This window comes from Stegostoma tigrinum, chromosome 1 (assembly GCF_030684315.1).
Source record: "Stegostoma tigrinum isolate sSteTig4 chromosome 1, sSteTig4.hap1, whole genome shotgun sequence".
NCBI lineage: Eukaryota > Metazoa > Chordata > Chondrichthyes > Orectolobiformes > Stegostomatidae > Stegostoma > Stegostoma tigrinum.
Genome location: NC_081354.1, coordinates 159,343,971 through 159,359,513, shown reverse-complemented (window position 1 = coordinate 159,359,513; position 15,543 = coordinate 159,343,971). Strand labels below are relative to the sequence as shown.

Genomic DNA, 15,543 nt, shown 5'->3' with positions numbered 1-15,543 from the left:
ACCCGTTATCAAATGCCTTCCAAAAGTCCAAATCTGTTTAGAGATGTACTGTACAGAAACAGACCCTTCAGTCCAACGTGTCCAGGTGATCACATATCCTAAGTTAATCTAGTCCCATTTGCCACCATATCATTAATCATTTACCATTCCAGATGCCTCTTAAATGCTGTATTGGTACCAGCCTCCTCCACTTTCTCTGGCAGCTCATATGTGTATATCACCGTCTACATGAAAATGTTGCCCGTTTGGTCCCTTGTAAATCTTTCCCCTTTTCACATTAAACCTATGCCCTCTAGTTTTGGACTTCCCCTTTGGACTTTGGATGAAGGAGTGGAAGGGTGGATTAGCATGTTTGCGAATGATATGAAGGTGTCACTTTATGGACAGTGCAGAGGGCTGTTCTAGGTTACAAAGGGACATTGATAGGATGCAGAGCTTGGCTGAGAAGTGGCAGATGGAGTTTAACCGTGAAAAGTGTGAGGTGGTTCATTTTGGAAGGACAAACTTGAAAGCAGAATACAAGGTTAATGGAAAGATTCTTGGCAGTGTGGAGGAGCAGAGGGATCTTGGGGTTCATGTTCACAGTTCCCTGAGAGCTGTCACCTAGGTGGATAGAGTTGTTAAGGCGTATGCTGTGTTAGCTTTCAATAACAGAGGGATTGAGTTCAAGAGCCGTGAAGTTACGCTCCAGCCATACAAAAGCCTGGTTCAGACACATCTGGAGTATTGTGTCCAGTTCTGGTCACCTCGTTACAGGAAAGATGTGAAAGCACTGGAAAAGATGAGAGGAGATTTACCAGGATGTTGCCTGGAATGGAGGGAAGGTCTTAGGAGGAAAGGTTGAGAGAGCTAGGTCTTTTCTGTTCAGAACGACGAAGGATGAGAGGCGACTTGATAGAGGTGTACAAAATGATCAGAGGTATAGATAGAGTGGACAGCCAGAGACTTTTTCCTAGGGTGGAGGTAGCTTTTACGAGGGGACATAGTTTTAAAGTGAAAGGAGGTAGATATCAGGGTGACGTCAGAGGTAGGTTCTTTACTCAGAGAGTGGCAAGGGTGTGGAATGCGTTGCCAGAGAGGGTAGTGGAGTCAGACTCATTAGGGGCGTTTAAGCAGCTATTGGATAGGCACATGGATGATAATAAAAAAGGTAGCAGAGGAGGTTAGATAGCCCTCAGGTTTTGGACAAAAGTTCTGCACAACATCGTGGGCCGAAGGGCCTGGCTGTACTGTTCTATGTTCTATGATTTTATAAACCTGAATAAGGTGTCCCCTCAGCTTCCAATGCTCCAAGGAAATAGCCCCAGCTTATTCAGCCTCTCTCCATAGCTCAAACCCTCCAACCCTGGCAACATCCTTATAATTATTTTCTGAACCGTTTCCAGTTTTACATCCTTCCAATAGCAGGGAGACCAGAGTTGCACGCAGTATTCCAACAGCGGCCTAACCAATGTCTTGTACAGCCGCAACCTGATCTCCCAACTCCTGTACTCAAAGCACTGACCAATAAAAGGAAAGTGTACCAAACACCACGTCCATTATTCTATCTACGTGTGATCCACTACTTCCACTTTATCTATGCTGTTTGTTACATTCTCAAAGAATCCTAGTAAATTTGTCAGGCATGATTTTCTCTTCATGACAGCATGCTGACCCTGCCTAAATCATGTTATGTATTATGAAATGCTCTGCTAAAACATCCTTTAGAATAGATACTAACAGTTCCTCAAGAACAGACATTAAGTTAAGTTGCCTATAGTAATCTGTCTCCTTCCTTTTATTGAATAAAGATATTACATTGGCCATTTTCCAATTCTCCGGGACCTTTCCAGAATCTAAGTGTCTCTGTAGTTATCGCCTTAAAATCCTAGGATGCATCCCGTCAGAGCCAGCAAGTTACCAATCTTTAGCCCCATTAGTTTCCCAAGCATATTTTTTTCTCATGACAATTATTGTATTTATTTATTTATTGTATTTATTCCCTCTCCTCCTCTTGCTTGCTTATTTAGTGATGTTGGAATGCTATTAGTGTCTTATACTGTGAAGACTGATGTGAAGTATTTATTCAATTCCTCTGCCATTTCCTATTATTTCCCCAGCCTCATCCTCTGTGGTCTATACTGACATTCATTTCTGTCTTCCTTTTTATATATTTAACAAGTTCTTGTTGCCCATGTTAATATTATTTTCAAGTTTACCCTCAGTTTATTTTCTCCCTTTTTTTTGATTGTCTTCTGTTGGTTTTTAAGAATTTCCAAATCCTCTTGCTTTATCATTAATCTTTACCACATCGTATGTTTTTGTAAAATTTGATGCTGTCCTTAACAGCACCAGTTAAAAGTGGTTGGCTTATCCCCTTCCTAGAATCCTTTTTCCTCATAGAATCATGCAGGTCAGGCCTTTCAGCCCAAACATGTACTACCAAAATGCACTAAATTTACAGTAGGCCTAACCTCCAGCACTAGCCAATAGCTTTGAATATAATGATATTTCAAATGCCCATCCAAGTACTTCTTAAAGATTGTAAGGTTACCTGCCTCAAATACCATGCCAGTCCTCCGCTAACCTCTGGATGGAAATTTCTTACTCAAATCCCCTCTGAACCTCTTGCCCTTCACCTTAAAATTGTGCTGCTTTGTTACTGACCCTTGCACTACAAGGAAAACAGCTGCTTTCACCCCCTCCATGCTCCTCAATCTTATACACCCCAATCACATCACCTCTCGGCCTTCGCAGCTCTAGAGAAAATAAACCAAGCTTACGCAGTCTCACTTCACAGCCAAAGTACGTTATCTCAGGCAGCATCTGTTGAATGAATCTCCTTGACAACCCCTCCATCACAATCACATCCTTCTCATAGTGTGGAGAAGAGAACTGCACACAGTATTCCAGCTGTGGCCTAACAAAAATCCTACACAGGTCCAACGTTACGTCCCTGCTCTTATAATCTATGCCCTGACTGACAAAGGAATGCCCTGTATGTCTTCTCAAGCAACCTATTACCCTGACCTGCCATTTTCAGGGATTTATGGCAAAACACCCTAAGATCTTTGTTCCTCTGAGCTTCCTAGTGTGCTGCTATTCATTGAGTACTCCCTAGTCTTGTTCCAGAGTGCATCACCTTCCACTTAGCGGGTTAAATTTCAATCCCAATGACGTGTCCATCTGACATAGCCTGCAACCTTCTTCCTCACATCCAACCAATCTTCATGTAATTTGCAGGTTTACTATCATTCCTCCACACTCAACTACATCATATACATGTATCACAAACAGTAAGAGACGCAACATCAATCCTTGTGGGAAGCTGTGGGACACTGACAACCAGTCACACAAACGGCCTTCTATCACCACCCTCTGCCCCTTGCCTTTAAGGCAATTTTGGGTCAAACTTGCCAAGTTATGCCGAATCTCATGTGTCTTTATCTTCTTTAATCCATCATGCATGAAACCTTGTCAAAGGCTTTGCTGGATCCATAAAAAGACTTCAACTGCGCTACCCTCATCTACACCATTTACCATCTGTTTAAAAAAAATCAACCAAATTGTTAGACATGACCTCTCTCTGACAAGGATATGCTAACTATACCTGATTAAACCTTGCTTCTCTAAATGGAGATTAATTATCTCCTTCAGAACTTTCTCTAAAAGCTTCTTTACCAATGATGTGAGACACTCAAATCTGTAACTCCTGACTTATCTTTACCACCCTCCTTGAAAAGTGGAACCACATTGGCTGTCCTCCAGTTCTCTGACACCTCCCCTGTGCCCAGAGAGGAATTTTAAAAATTGGGTCAGCGCCCCTGCGATTTCCTCCTTTGTCTCCCACAGCAGCCTGGGATACAACTAAGCCGGACCTGTGGAGTTGTCTCCTTTTAAACCCACCAAAACCTCCAATACCTCCTCAGTCTCTGCACCAATCTGCTCAAGAACCTCTCGGTCCATCTTCCTCAATTCCATACCTACAGCCTCCTCCTCCTGAAAGGCAGCAGTTGTGAAGTACATGTTTAACACCCTACCAATATTCTCCAGCTCCATGCACCTATTTCCACCTTGGTCCCTAAAGGCCCTACTCTTTCCCTGGTTATTCACTTCCCCTTGATCTATTTATAGAATATCTTGGGACTCTCCCTAATCCTAACCGCCAGTAACTTTTCAGGCCCTCTCTGTGCTTTCATAGTTCTTTAATAAAGACCTCCCTGCACTTTCTATACTCTACTAAGGCCTGTGTTGATTTGTTCCCTTTGTACCCGCTATATGCCTCTTATTTTTATCCAGACTTGAATATTCCTAGACATCCAGGGTTTTCTGGGCTTATTGCTACTACATTTCATCCTAAATGGAACATGTTGGACCTGTACTCTCGCCAAATCCTTTTTGAATGCATCCTTGAAATATACCACTGCTACGAGCCATGAAATCTTTTCTAAAATGTCTGCTCCTGTGCGACAACTGGCTTTCCTGCTAAATTTCTTTCCCAGTCCACTGCAGCTAGTTCTACCATCATTCCTTTGTAACTAACTGTGCTAGTTTGAGCTTGGCACAGTTGCATTCAACCCAAGTCCTCCCTCTCAAATGGAATAACAAATTCTACCATGTTATGGTTACTGTTTGCTCGGAGATACTTTACTCGAGATCATTTATTCAACCTGCCTCGTTACATATCATCAGATCTAAAATTATTTGATCCTTCATTGGATCCACAAAAATTCTGTTCTAAGAAATTGCTCCAAATACACACTATGAATTCCATTTCTTGCTTCCTCTATAAGATCACCCATTACTAATGTACTGCCTTGTTATATGCCCTCGTTCTCTCCTGATTTATTCTCTATCCCACCATATTGCTACTGTTAAGGGTATTATAGACCACCTCCACCAGTATCTTCTTCCCCTTTTTATTGCTTACCTCCATCCATACAGATTCTACGTTTTCTGATCCAAGATCATTTCTTGCTATCGTACTTATGCCATCCCACCACCTTGCCCTTATTTTTCTGTTCTTTCAAAAAATTAACATCGCTGAATTTCTAAAGTACAAAAGCAGGCCATTTGGCCCAATGTGCCTGCATAATCTATATTATAGATTATGCCTGCATATCACCTAGTGCAAATCTCCTGTCTTTCCACCACATTGTTTCACATCATTTCAATCCAAATGATCACCAATGTCTTCTTAAACACCTCAACTGAACCAGCCTCCATCACATTTCCAGACTGTTTCCAGCTCTGTGTGGAAAAGATTTTTCTCACTTCATCTTGCTTCATTTGCACATCACTAAATCTATATCCTCTCATCCATTTCTCTTCTACAAGCAGAAATATTTTGTCCTGTCCAGCCCTCTCATAATTTTGATGTCTCTATCGAATCTCCTCTCAGCCTTCTCTCCAAGGAAAAAAGGTTCCAACTTCTTCAATCTATCCTCAGAACTGAAGTTTTTTATTTTGGGAAATAAGTTCTGTACGCTTTTGGATGCATTCAGATCATTCTTATAATCTGACACCTACAATAGTACACGTACTCCAGCTGAGGTCCAATAAGTGTCTGTACAAGTTCGCCACTGTCCCTCTTTTGTATGATTGATAAAGCCAATTATATACTTTATTAACCATGCTCTCCACCTTTCCTGCCATCTTCAAATGATCTGTGGACACATACATAAGAACATAAGAAATAAGGACAGAAGCAGGCCACCAGCCCCTTAAGCCTGTCCTACCATTCGATAAAATCATGGTTGATCTTTTCATGGACTTAGCTCCACTTACTCGGCCGCTCACCATAATTCCGTTACCATTCAAACATCTATCTTTGCATTAAAAACATTCAACAAGATAACCTCAAATGCTTCACTAAGCAAGGAATTCCACAGATTCGCAACCCTTGGGATGAAGGAGGTCTTCTTCAACTCAGTCCTAAATCTGCTCCCCTGTATTTTGGAGGCTATGCCCCCTAGTTCTAGTTTCACCCATCAGGGAAACAACCTCTCTGCTTCTATCTTATCTATTCCCTTCAAAATTTTATATGCTTCTGTAAGATCCTCCCTCATTCTCCCAAATTCCAACGAACACAATCTCAATCTACTCAATCTCTCTTTATAAGCCAACACTCTCAACTCCGGAATCAACCTAGTGAACCTCCGCTGCACCCCTCCAGTGCCAGTTTATCCTTTCTCAAGTAATGAGACCAAAACTGTACACAGTATTCCTGGTGCGCCCTCACCAACACACGACACAGCTGCAGCATAACCCTCCTATTTTTAAACTTCATTCCTCTAGCAATAAAGGACAATGTTCCATTTGCTTTCACAATTATCTTCTGTACCTGCAAACCAACTTTTTATGATTCATGCACAAGGACACCCAGGTCCCTCTGCACAGCAGCATGCTTTAAGTTTTCATCATTTAAATAATAGTTCATTTTGCTGTTAATCCTACCAAAATTGCTGACCTCACATTTACCAATGTTGTGCTCCATCTCCCAGACTCTTGCACACTCACTTAACTCATCTATATCCCTCTGCAGACTTTCAGTGTCCTTTGCACACTTTGCTCTACCACTCATTTTAATGCCATCCGCAAACTTGTTAACACCGCACTTGGTTCCCAAATCTAAGTCATCAATGTAAATGTAAACAACTGCAGTCCTAACACTGCTCCTTGCAGCACACCACTAATCATTGTTCAACCAGAAAAACACCCATTTATCCCTATTCTTTGTTTCTTGTTAGTTAACCCTATCCATGGTAATACATTACTTGTAACACTGTGCACCTTCATCTTATGCAGCAGTTTTTTTGAGCGACACTTTTCGAACGCCTTCTGGAAATCCAGATACACCACATCCATCAGTTCTGTTGTCCACTGTGCTCATAATGCCCTTAAAGAATTCCAGTAAATTAGTTAACAATAATATGCCTCTCATAAATCCATGCTGCATCTGTTCAATGTGTCTCATCAATCCAGATGTCTTGCTATTTCTTCATTGATAATAGATTTAAGCATTTTGCCCACTGGAGAAGTTAAGCTAACGGGCCTCTATTTACCAGACTTCTGTCTACCCCTTTCTGTAAACAGTGGCATCATATTTGTTGTTTCTCAATCTGCTGGAACCACCCCAGAGTCCACCAAATTTTGGTAAATCATCGACAGCGCATTTGCTATTTCCCCCAACATCTCTTTTAGTACCCTGGGATGCATTCAGGGACAGGAGACTTGTCTACCATTAGGCCTATTACATTGCCCAACACTACACCTTCAGTGATAACGATCGTTTCTAGGTTCTCCCCTGCCATAGCTTTGTTGTCATCAATTACTGGCATGTTATTTGTGTCTTACACTGTGAATACCTATTCAACACCTCAGCCATTCCTTCATCCCTATCATTAAATCCCCCTTCTCATCCTCTAAAGGACCAATAGTTGCCCTAGTCATTCTTACTTGTTTTAAATAATTGTAGAAACTTTTGCTATGTTTTTATATTCTGAGCTAGTTTACTCTCATAATCCATCTTACTTTTCTTTATAGCCTTTTTCGTGGTCTTTTGATTTCCCAGTCCCCTAGTTTCCCCACTTATCTTGGCCATTTTGTACCCATTTGCTTCTAATTTGATACCATCCTTCATTTCCTTAGTTATCCATGGCTGATTATCCCTTTTCCTACAGTCCTTCCTTTTCACTGGTGTATACTTTTGATGAGCACTGCAAAAAAATCACTTTGAAAGTCCTCCACTATTCCCCAATTGTCTCACCACATAGTCTTTGCTCCCACTTTTCCTTAACCAACTCCTCCCTCATCCCATTGTTGCCACTGGTTTTGGATTTTACCTTCTCACCCTTCGTCTGGTATTTTAAATTCAACCATACAGTGATTGCTCCTTCTGACAGGGTCTTTAACTACAAGATCATTGATTATTCTGTCAGGACTAGATCTTGGATAGCCAGCTCCTTCATAGGTTCCATTACACACTGTTCGAGGAAGCTATGCACACCCAAGTCCTTCTGATCCTGCATCCCATTCAGCATCATACCCTTATACTTCGCTGTTTAACATACTGGGATTCAAGCATATGCTCCCAGGACGTTAGCTGGACTCTGGATTACCAGCCCAATTTAAAAAACATAATATCACCACCTCCCTGAAAACCCAGCTCTGATCTCCTTGTAATCATGTATCAGTAATGGCCATTAGATCCTACCGGCTAATATGTATTTACGCCATTAATTTGTTAATTTTGTTCCAAAAACCATGCACATTGAAGCAAGCATTAAGTTTGCCATTTTACCATTTAGAATATAGAACATTACAACACAGTACAGGCCCTTCAGCCCTCGATGTTGTGCCAACTTGTCATACCGATCTCAAGCCCATCTAACCTACACTATTCCATGTACATCCATTTGCTTATCCAATGACGACTTAAAATGTACCTAAAGTTGGCAAATCTACTACCGTTGCAGGCAAAGCGTTCCATTCCCTTACTACTCTGTGAGTAAAGAAACTACCTCTGACATCTGTCCTATATCTTTCACTCCTCAATTTAAAGCTATGCCCCTCGTGCTCGCTGTCACCATCCTACGAAAAAGGCTCTCCCTATCCACCCTATCTAACCCCTCTGATTATTTTATATGTTTCAATTAAGTCACCTGTCAACCTTCTTCTCTCCAATGAAAACAGCCTCAAGTCCCTCAGCCTTTCCTCGTAAGACCTTCCCTCCATTCCAGGCAACATCCTAGTAAATCCTCTCTGCACCCTTTCCAAAGCTTCCACATCCTTCTTATAATGCGGTGACCAGAACTGTGCACAATACTCCAAGTGCGGCCGCACCAGAGTTTTGTACAGCTTCACCATAACCTCTTGGTTCCGGAACTCGATCCCTCTATTAATAAAAGCTAAAACACTGTATGCCTTCTTAACAACCCTGTCAACCTGGGTGGCAACTTTCAAGGATCTGTGTACATGTACATACATGTACACTGAGATGTCTCTGTTCATCGACACTACTAAGAATCTTACCATTAGCCCTGTACTTTGCCTTCTGGTTACTCCTACCAAAGTGCATCACCTCACACTTGTCTGCATTAAACTTCATTTGTCACCTCTCAGCCCTAATTTATTCCCCCTTTGGCCCTATTTACTGTTGTTTTTCTATATTTGTATATTCCATCCCTTCCTGTCCCACTATGGGTATTGTTATCCAAATAGGTGTACGGTAATACTACCATATCCTCTTGCCTTGCAAGTCTGGATATCCCTTCTCCCAAACCCTCCCCCTTTTAGTTTCAGAGAGAAAGTGGGAAAAAAACCAGATTAAAAAGAGGAGTGGGACCAATTAGAGATCAAAAAAGGGCTTAAGTATTGAAGCAGAGACATAACTGAGGTATAAAATTAATGCTTTACATCTATCCTCATTATGGGATAAGAATTTTTTTTAAAGTTGTTAATTCATGGGATGCAAGCATCACTGGTGAGTTTTTTCTTGAACCATTGCAGTCCATTTGATGTCGGCAGACCAGCGATGCAGCTAAAGAGGGCATTCACCCAGGCACACTGAAGGAACAGTGATATATTTCCAAGCCGGATGTGAACTTGGACGGCATCTTGCAACAGCAGTGCTCCCGTGCATCTGTGGCTCTTATTCTTCTTGGATGCAAATGTGGACTTGGAAGGTGCCATCTAAGGAGTTTTGGTGAACTACAGCAATAAACAAAGAAACAACAAAGAAACAAAGAAACCTACAGCACAGGAACAGGCCCTTTGGCCCTCCAAGCCTGCTCCAATCTTGTAGATCATGCACACTGCTGCTCTTGGATGCGAGAAAGAGACAGTGAACGCACACGCACACCAGACTGACTCAAGGACAGGGTGCAGGCAAGACTGACTCAGGGAACAGAGAGCTCAGAGACTTGGGCTCCTCCTTCATTCCAACGGTCTTATGTCTTCCAAGGATGGCTGGTGGAAGGTATTAGGCTTCCCTCTCCAAGTGTTACAAATGACTCCATTACACAGCCCGCTGACTGAGGCCAATTTTTTATACAACGCGGTACTGGGGCACGTTATGTTTTTTTCAGATAGAGGTTTCTCATGCTTCCACAGGATTGTTTTTGCCTTTGCTGCAGTGCGCCACAAGCAGCGGTCAGCTGAGCTTTAAGCATAGCACCAAGCAGCAGGAACATTGAAAGGTCCCAAAAGTATGGACTGCCATTGGTGAATACAAGATAGTGCAAGAGTAGCATAATGGAAGCTCAGCGCACTTTTAATAAGGTGATCGTTGTAAAACTGCATGAGAAAACTTACGAGAGCTCAGAGAGAAAGCCTCTATGAGGCTGCATAAAACTGACACTTAGCCAAGTTTTGAAAAAATTTATTGCAGAGTATTGATTCGGAACCAAGAGCACTGTTTGCTGAGGGGCATACAGTCTCTAGTTATCCTGTGCTCTTCCCGAAAACATGTGTATACTCAGCCCCTTTTGCTTGCTCGGCTGTAAAGGTTGCCTTCAGCCGAAGACAACTCATACACCGATCAGTTTTCCTGGAAAGAGAAATGGTAGGCCTGTACTTTTCATGTTTCTCAAAAGTTGTTTTTGCTATTGTAATTTTATGTCAACACTTCAAGTTTGACCTCAGCAATTCCAGTCTACTAAATCAAATCCACACAAAACATCCTGAATAGCATTAGAGATAATGGGAACTGCAGATGCTGGAGATTCCAAGATAATAAAATGTGAGGCTGGATGAACACAGCAGGCCAAGCAGCATCTCAGGAGCACAAAAGCTGACGTTTCGGGCCTGGACCCTTCATCAGAGAGGGGGATGGGGGGAGGGAACTGGAATAAATAGGGAGAGAGGGGGAGGCGGACCGAAGATGGAGAGTAAAGAAGATAGGTGGAGAGGGTGTAGGTGGGGAGGTAGGGAGGGGATAGGTCAGTCCAGGGAAGACGGACAGGTCAAGGAGGTGGGATGAGGTTAGTAGGTAGCTGGGGGTGCGGCTTGGGGTGGGAGGAAGGGATGGGTGAGAGGAAGAACCGGTTAGGGAGGCAGAGACAGGTTGGACTGGTTTTGGGATGCAGTGGGTGGGGGGGAAGGGCTGGGCTGGTTGTGTGGTGCAGTGGGGGGAGGGGATGAACTGGGCTGGTTTAGGGATGCAGTGGGGGAAGGGGAGATTTTGAAACTGGTGAAGTCCACATTGATACCATATGGCTGCAGGGTTCCCAGGCGGAATATGAGTTGCTGTTCCTGCATCCTTCGGGTGGCATCATTGTGGCAGTGCAGGAGGCCCATGATGGACATGTCATCAAGAGAATGGGAGGGGGAGTGGAAATGGTTTGCGACTGGGAGGTGCAGTTGTTTGTTGCGAACTGAGCGGAGGTGTTCTGCAAAGCGGTCCCCAAGCCTCCGCGATAGGGTTAGCATTGTTAGCATTGTCAATTGCCTGTCAGAAAGGTGGCACTGTTAGCCTGTCTTGCCTGAGAGAGAGAGCAAGCTAACGTTTCAAGTTTACATGATTCTACAGAAATTTTTTTCAGTACAGATCCAGTGAAGAGTCATCTAGACTGAAAACATTAGCTTGATCTCCATGGATGCTGCCTGACCTGCTGTGATTTTCAGCTTTTTTATTGTTTTCAGTACAGATTCCAGCATCTACAGTAATTTGCTCTTTCTTGACAGAAAAAACTTAGATTTCCCAAAAAAAATCTTCCATAACAATAACAAGGGAGATGTTAATCACATCACTCTAAATTGGACTTAAATTGTGGGGCAAAAGCTGTTGCTAAGTCAATATTCTGCCACTTTCACCAGGTTACCGCTCTCAATAGCATGGAGGGAAAAAAAGACAGTGTAAATTGTATTGAAATGACAGCTATTACTAGATATTAAATGCATGTTAGGCAAAGTCATACAGTTTTAACTGAATAGTATATTAGCATGGCAAACTTACAATAAAGGTAATTCAATAATGAGATGTACTAGAGTACAAATCAATTCCTCCAGGAGATCTTCTGCCTCAGCCCCTGAAAAAAATTTTAAAAGTATATAAAACATAAAAATGGCAGTAAATCCTTGCATCTATTGTTGTACTTGTTTTTATTCACTCATGGGACATGGGTATCGCTGGCTGGGCCCCAGTTGTCTTTGAGAGGTGGTGGTAAACTGCCTTCTTGAACTGCTGCAGTCTATATGCTATAGATAGTTTGGATCCATCGTTAGGGGAGGAAAATTCCATATTTTTGACCCAACACCACCAAAGGAACTGAATATTTCCAAGTCAGGATGGTAAGTAGCTTTGAGGGGAACCTGAAAGTGGTGATGTTCCCATGTACCTGCTGTTCTTGTCCTTCTAGAGGGTAGTGGTCATGAGTTTGGAACATGCTATCTAAGGATCCATGGTGAATTTCTGCAATGAACCTTGTAGATGGCACACTGCAGCTACTGAGTATCGGTGGTGGAGGGAGGGGATGTTTGTGGATGTTGTGCCACCCAAGCAGATTACTTTGTTCTGAATGGTGTCAAGCTTCTTAAATGTTGTTGGGAGATGCACCCCTCCAGGCAAGTGGGGAGTATCACACTCCTGGCTTCTGGCTTCTGCCTTCTAGATGGTGGACAGGCTGCTTTCACAACTAACTTGTTAATTAACACTGACCAGTACAAAGCTAAGACAATGCAGACTAGGATATCTGAAGTTTGATCCACAGTAACAGCTGAGTTCAATGAAGAGAAAGTAAGCAGGCTTCCACCAAGTGCAGCTAGAAAGTTTATGGCTGCATTTGTCAACATTGACCAGATTGAGCTCTTCATGGTCAGATCAATACCAGCACTCTCCAATGCTGCTAATCCGGCTGAGCTTTTCCAACAAGTTCTGTTTTTTGTTCCAGCACTCTCAATTCACATTACACAGGAAATTTGGCTTTTTTTTGGGGGGCGCTGCTAATACCTGTGAAATCATGCTCCAGCCTGAATCAGCACTCTAAAAGTGATCAGAAGAAAACTGCAAATTTTGCTTTTAATGTTTTTTCTTTAAAGTAAATTTGAGTATTGAGTATTAAAAGAAATATGGGCTTCAGATCAGTATGACAGGTCGGCACAACATCAAGGGCCGAAGGGCCTGTACTGTGCTGTAATGTTCTATGTTTTAAATATTAGTCTCATTAGAGACAATATTGAGGAGAGGGTGCTGATTGGTTGCAGCATCATTGGCATCTCAGCAGCACAAACTTCAAAACAAGAAAGGAACTTGTCTCAAAATTTGAACAACAGATTACATTCTGCTGCTTCTCCACTAACAGGTGGCGGCTGTCAAGCCACAAACATGCTTTGCCTATCATATAAATGAATATGTGATGTCTGATTTTCAGTGTGATCCAGGTTTATAGACTGCACGTCCCAATGGCTGGCAGCCTGCATCAAGCAACAAGTCCCAGTGACCATTCACTGTGGGCATCATGCGCCACCAGGCTCTGCTAGCCTCATAACAGCACATCTATCATTTGATATGAATCTGTTATTGGAAAGCATTTATTAAAAAAAATCCAAACTGTGTTAAGAATTACACCAAAAAAGCATGATCAGTCAAGTTTGCAGTGTGGCACATTTATGCATGTATAAACCTACTTTCATCAATACAAAACTCCAATTTTTACAGGCAAAATGAACAGGTGTACACATTGCAACTTCTCATGGAAAGAAGAGTTGAGGAGACTGTCAATCTCTGCTGCAATCCTATAGCAACATCCTGACCTGGCCTGAGAAATAAGATTCATAGTTAACTTTTCTTGTTATATCACCATACCAATGACTGCCCTATTTTTGGGCAGTAAAGTAGCTCAATGGTTAGCACTGCTGCCTCACAGTGCTAGGGACCTGGGTGTGATTCTACCCTCGGGTGACCAGCTGTGTGGAGTTTGCACGTTCTCAGTGTCTGCGTGGGTTTCCTCCAAGTGGTCCAGTTTCCTCCCACAGTTCAAAAACGTGCAGGCTAGGTGGACTGGCCATGGAAAATTGCCCATAGTGCTGACAGATGTGTGTAGATTAGGTGGGTTATATGGGTTGGGTCTGGGTGGGATATTCTGAGGGTTGGTGTGGACTTGTTGTGCCAAAGGGGTCATTTCTACACTGTAGCGATTCTATGAAATTCTAAGATAGTCAGCACCTTCTTTTCATGCTGTATAAACTAGTGTCCTTTTTTAGTAGCAGCCAGTGATTCTTAGACAAATGAACCCAGATTTTCTAATGAGGCAAAATCAGGACCAGCTTTGGGGCCATCCACGATGCTACAATTACTCACTCTATAAGGTCAATGGGTACCAGAACTGGTAAGAATCCTAAGGCAAGTCAATAAGTGAGGAAATTAGAGTAATTTTTAAAGGAGTACATAATGCAATATATAGGGAATTAAAATGTAACAACTCAACCACTGTCCAGTCAATAAGGGGCTTTTTGTTTTTGTTTTCCCTTTGTTTTGCTTACCATAAGATAATGGTGGTCTCTCTTGATACGTAAAATTAAGCTGCAGCTCCTCTTCAGGCACTTGGCTGACAAAGACTTTCAATAAACAGCGAATGATGAACAGGGCATTGTGGGCCTGCCAAATAAACAGCTGGCTGATGGGGGGAAAAAAACACAAGACAACATATGAATTTGCCACTTACAACCAGTTAGACTTCCAAAAAACAATCAACACAGCATAACAGTTTACAGCTCATGGGATAAAAGGAGACAATAGCAACTTGAATATATGGGGCGGCACTGCAGCCTCACAGCACCAGGGATCCGGGTTCGATTCCTGCCTCGGGCGACTGTCTGTGTGGAGTTTGCACATTCTCCCCATGTCTGCGTGGGTTTCCTCCAGGTGCTCCGGTTTCCTCCCACAGTCTAAAGATGTGCAGGTTAGGTGGATTGGCCATGCTAAATTGCCCATAGTGTTCAGGGGTATGTGGGTTACAGAGGGATGGGTCTGGATGGGATGCTTCAAGGGACGGTGTGGACTTGTTGGGCCGAAGGGCCTGTTTCCACACTGTGGGGAATCTAATCTAATCTAAACAGTAAGTAGCGCAATTCATGCCTATTTGTCTTGATTCTCCTGATTTAAAAAAAACTATCCGGTCCTTAACAGTGCAGGTGACAGTTTCAAAGTTTGCAAAAAAAACTCGGAAACATTATAAATAGTGAGAAGGACAGTGCAGAATTGAAAAAGTACATTGACAAGCTGCTAAAGAGCTGGTGTAAGGGGCAAGAATTCACATTTTGGACCACTGAGATCTCTTCTGGGATAGAAGTGACACGCACAAGACGGAGAGGTTGCACCTGAATTGGAAGCGGACCAGTATCCTGGTAGGATGATTTGCTAGAGTTACTCGGGAAGCTTTAGATTAGTGGCAACGGTGGTGGTAGTGCAAAGCGATAGTGGGAAAAGAGAAAGGCCTGAGGCTGGTGCAGTAGATAAGGGTAACAAGTTAAATAATCAAGGCAGGCAAGATCATGGCATAGAACATGACAAGACTAACAAATTAAACTGCATTTACTTCAATGCCAGAGGCTGGACAGGTGTGG

General features: G+C 42.7%; 1 protein-coding gene across 6 annotated transcripts in view; it reads right to left on the bottom strand.

The window, feature by feature from the left end:
- Positions 1-15,543, bottom strand: part of dym (dymeclin) — a 438,871-nt gene that overhangs the window by 355,082 nt on the left and 68,246 nt on the right. For all 6 annotated transcript variants that reach the window (XM_059649745.1, XM_059649765.1, XM_048533408.2 and 3 more), the window contains exons 5-6: positions 14,461-14,594; positions 11,936-12,008 (exon numbers count right to left, since the gene is read on the bottom strand). In XM_059649745.1, coding sequence (XP_059505728.1) covers positions 11,936-12,008; positions 14,461-14,594 — 207 coding nt within the window. The remainder of the gene's footprint in view (positions 1-11,935; positions 12,009-14,460; positions 14,595-15,543) is intronic.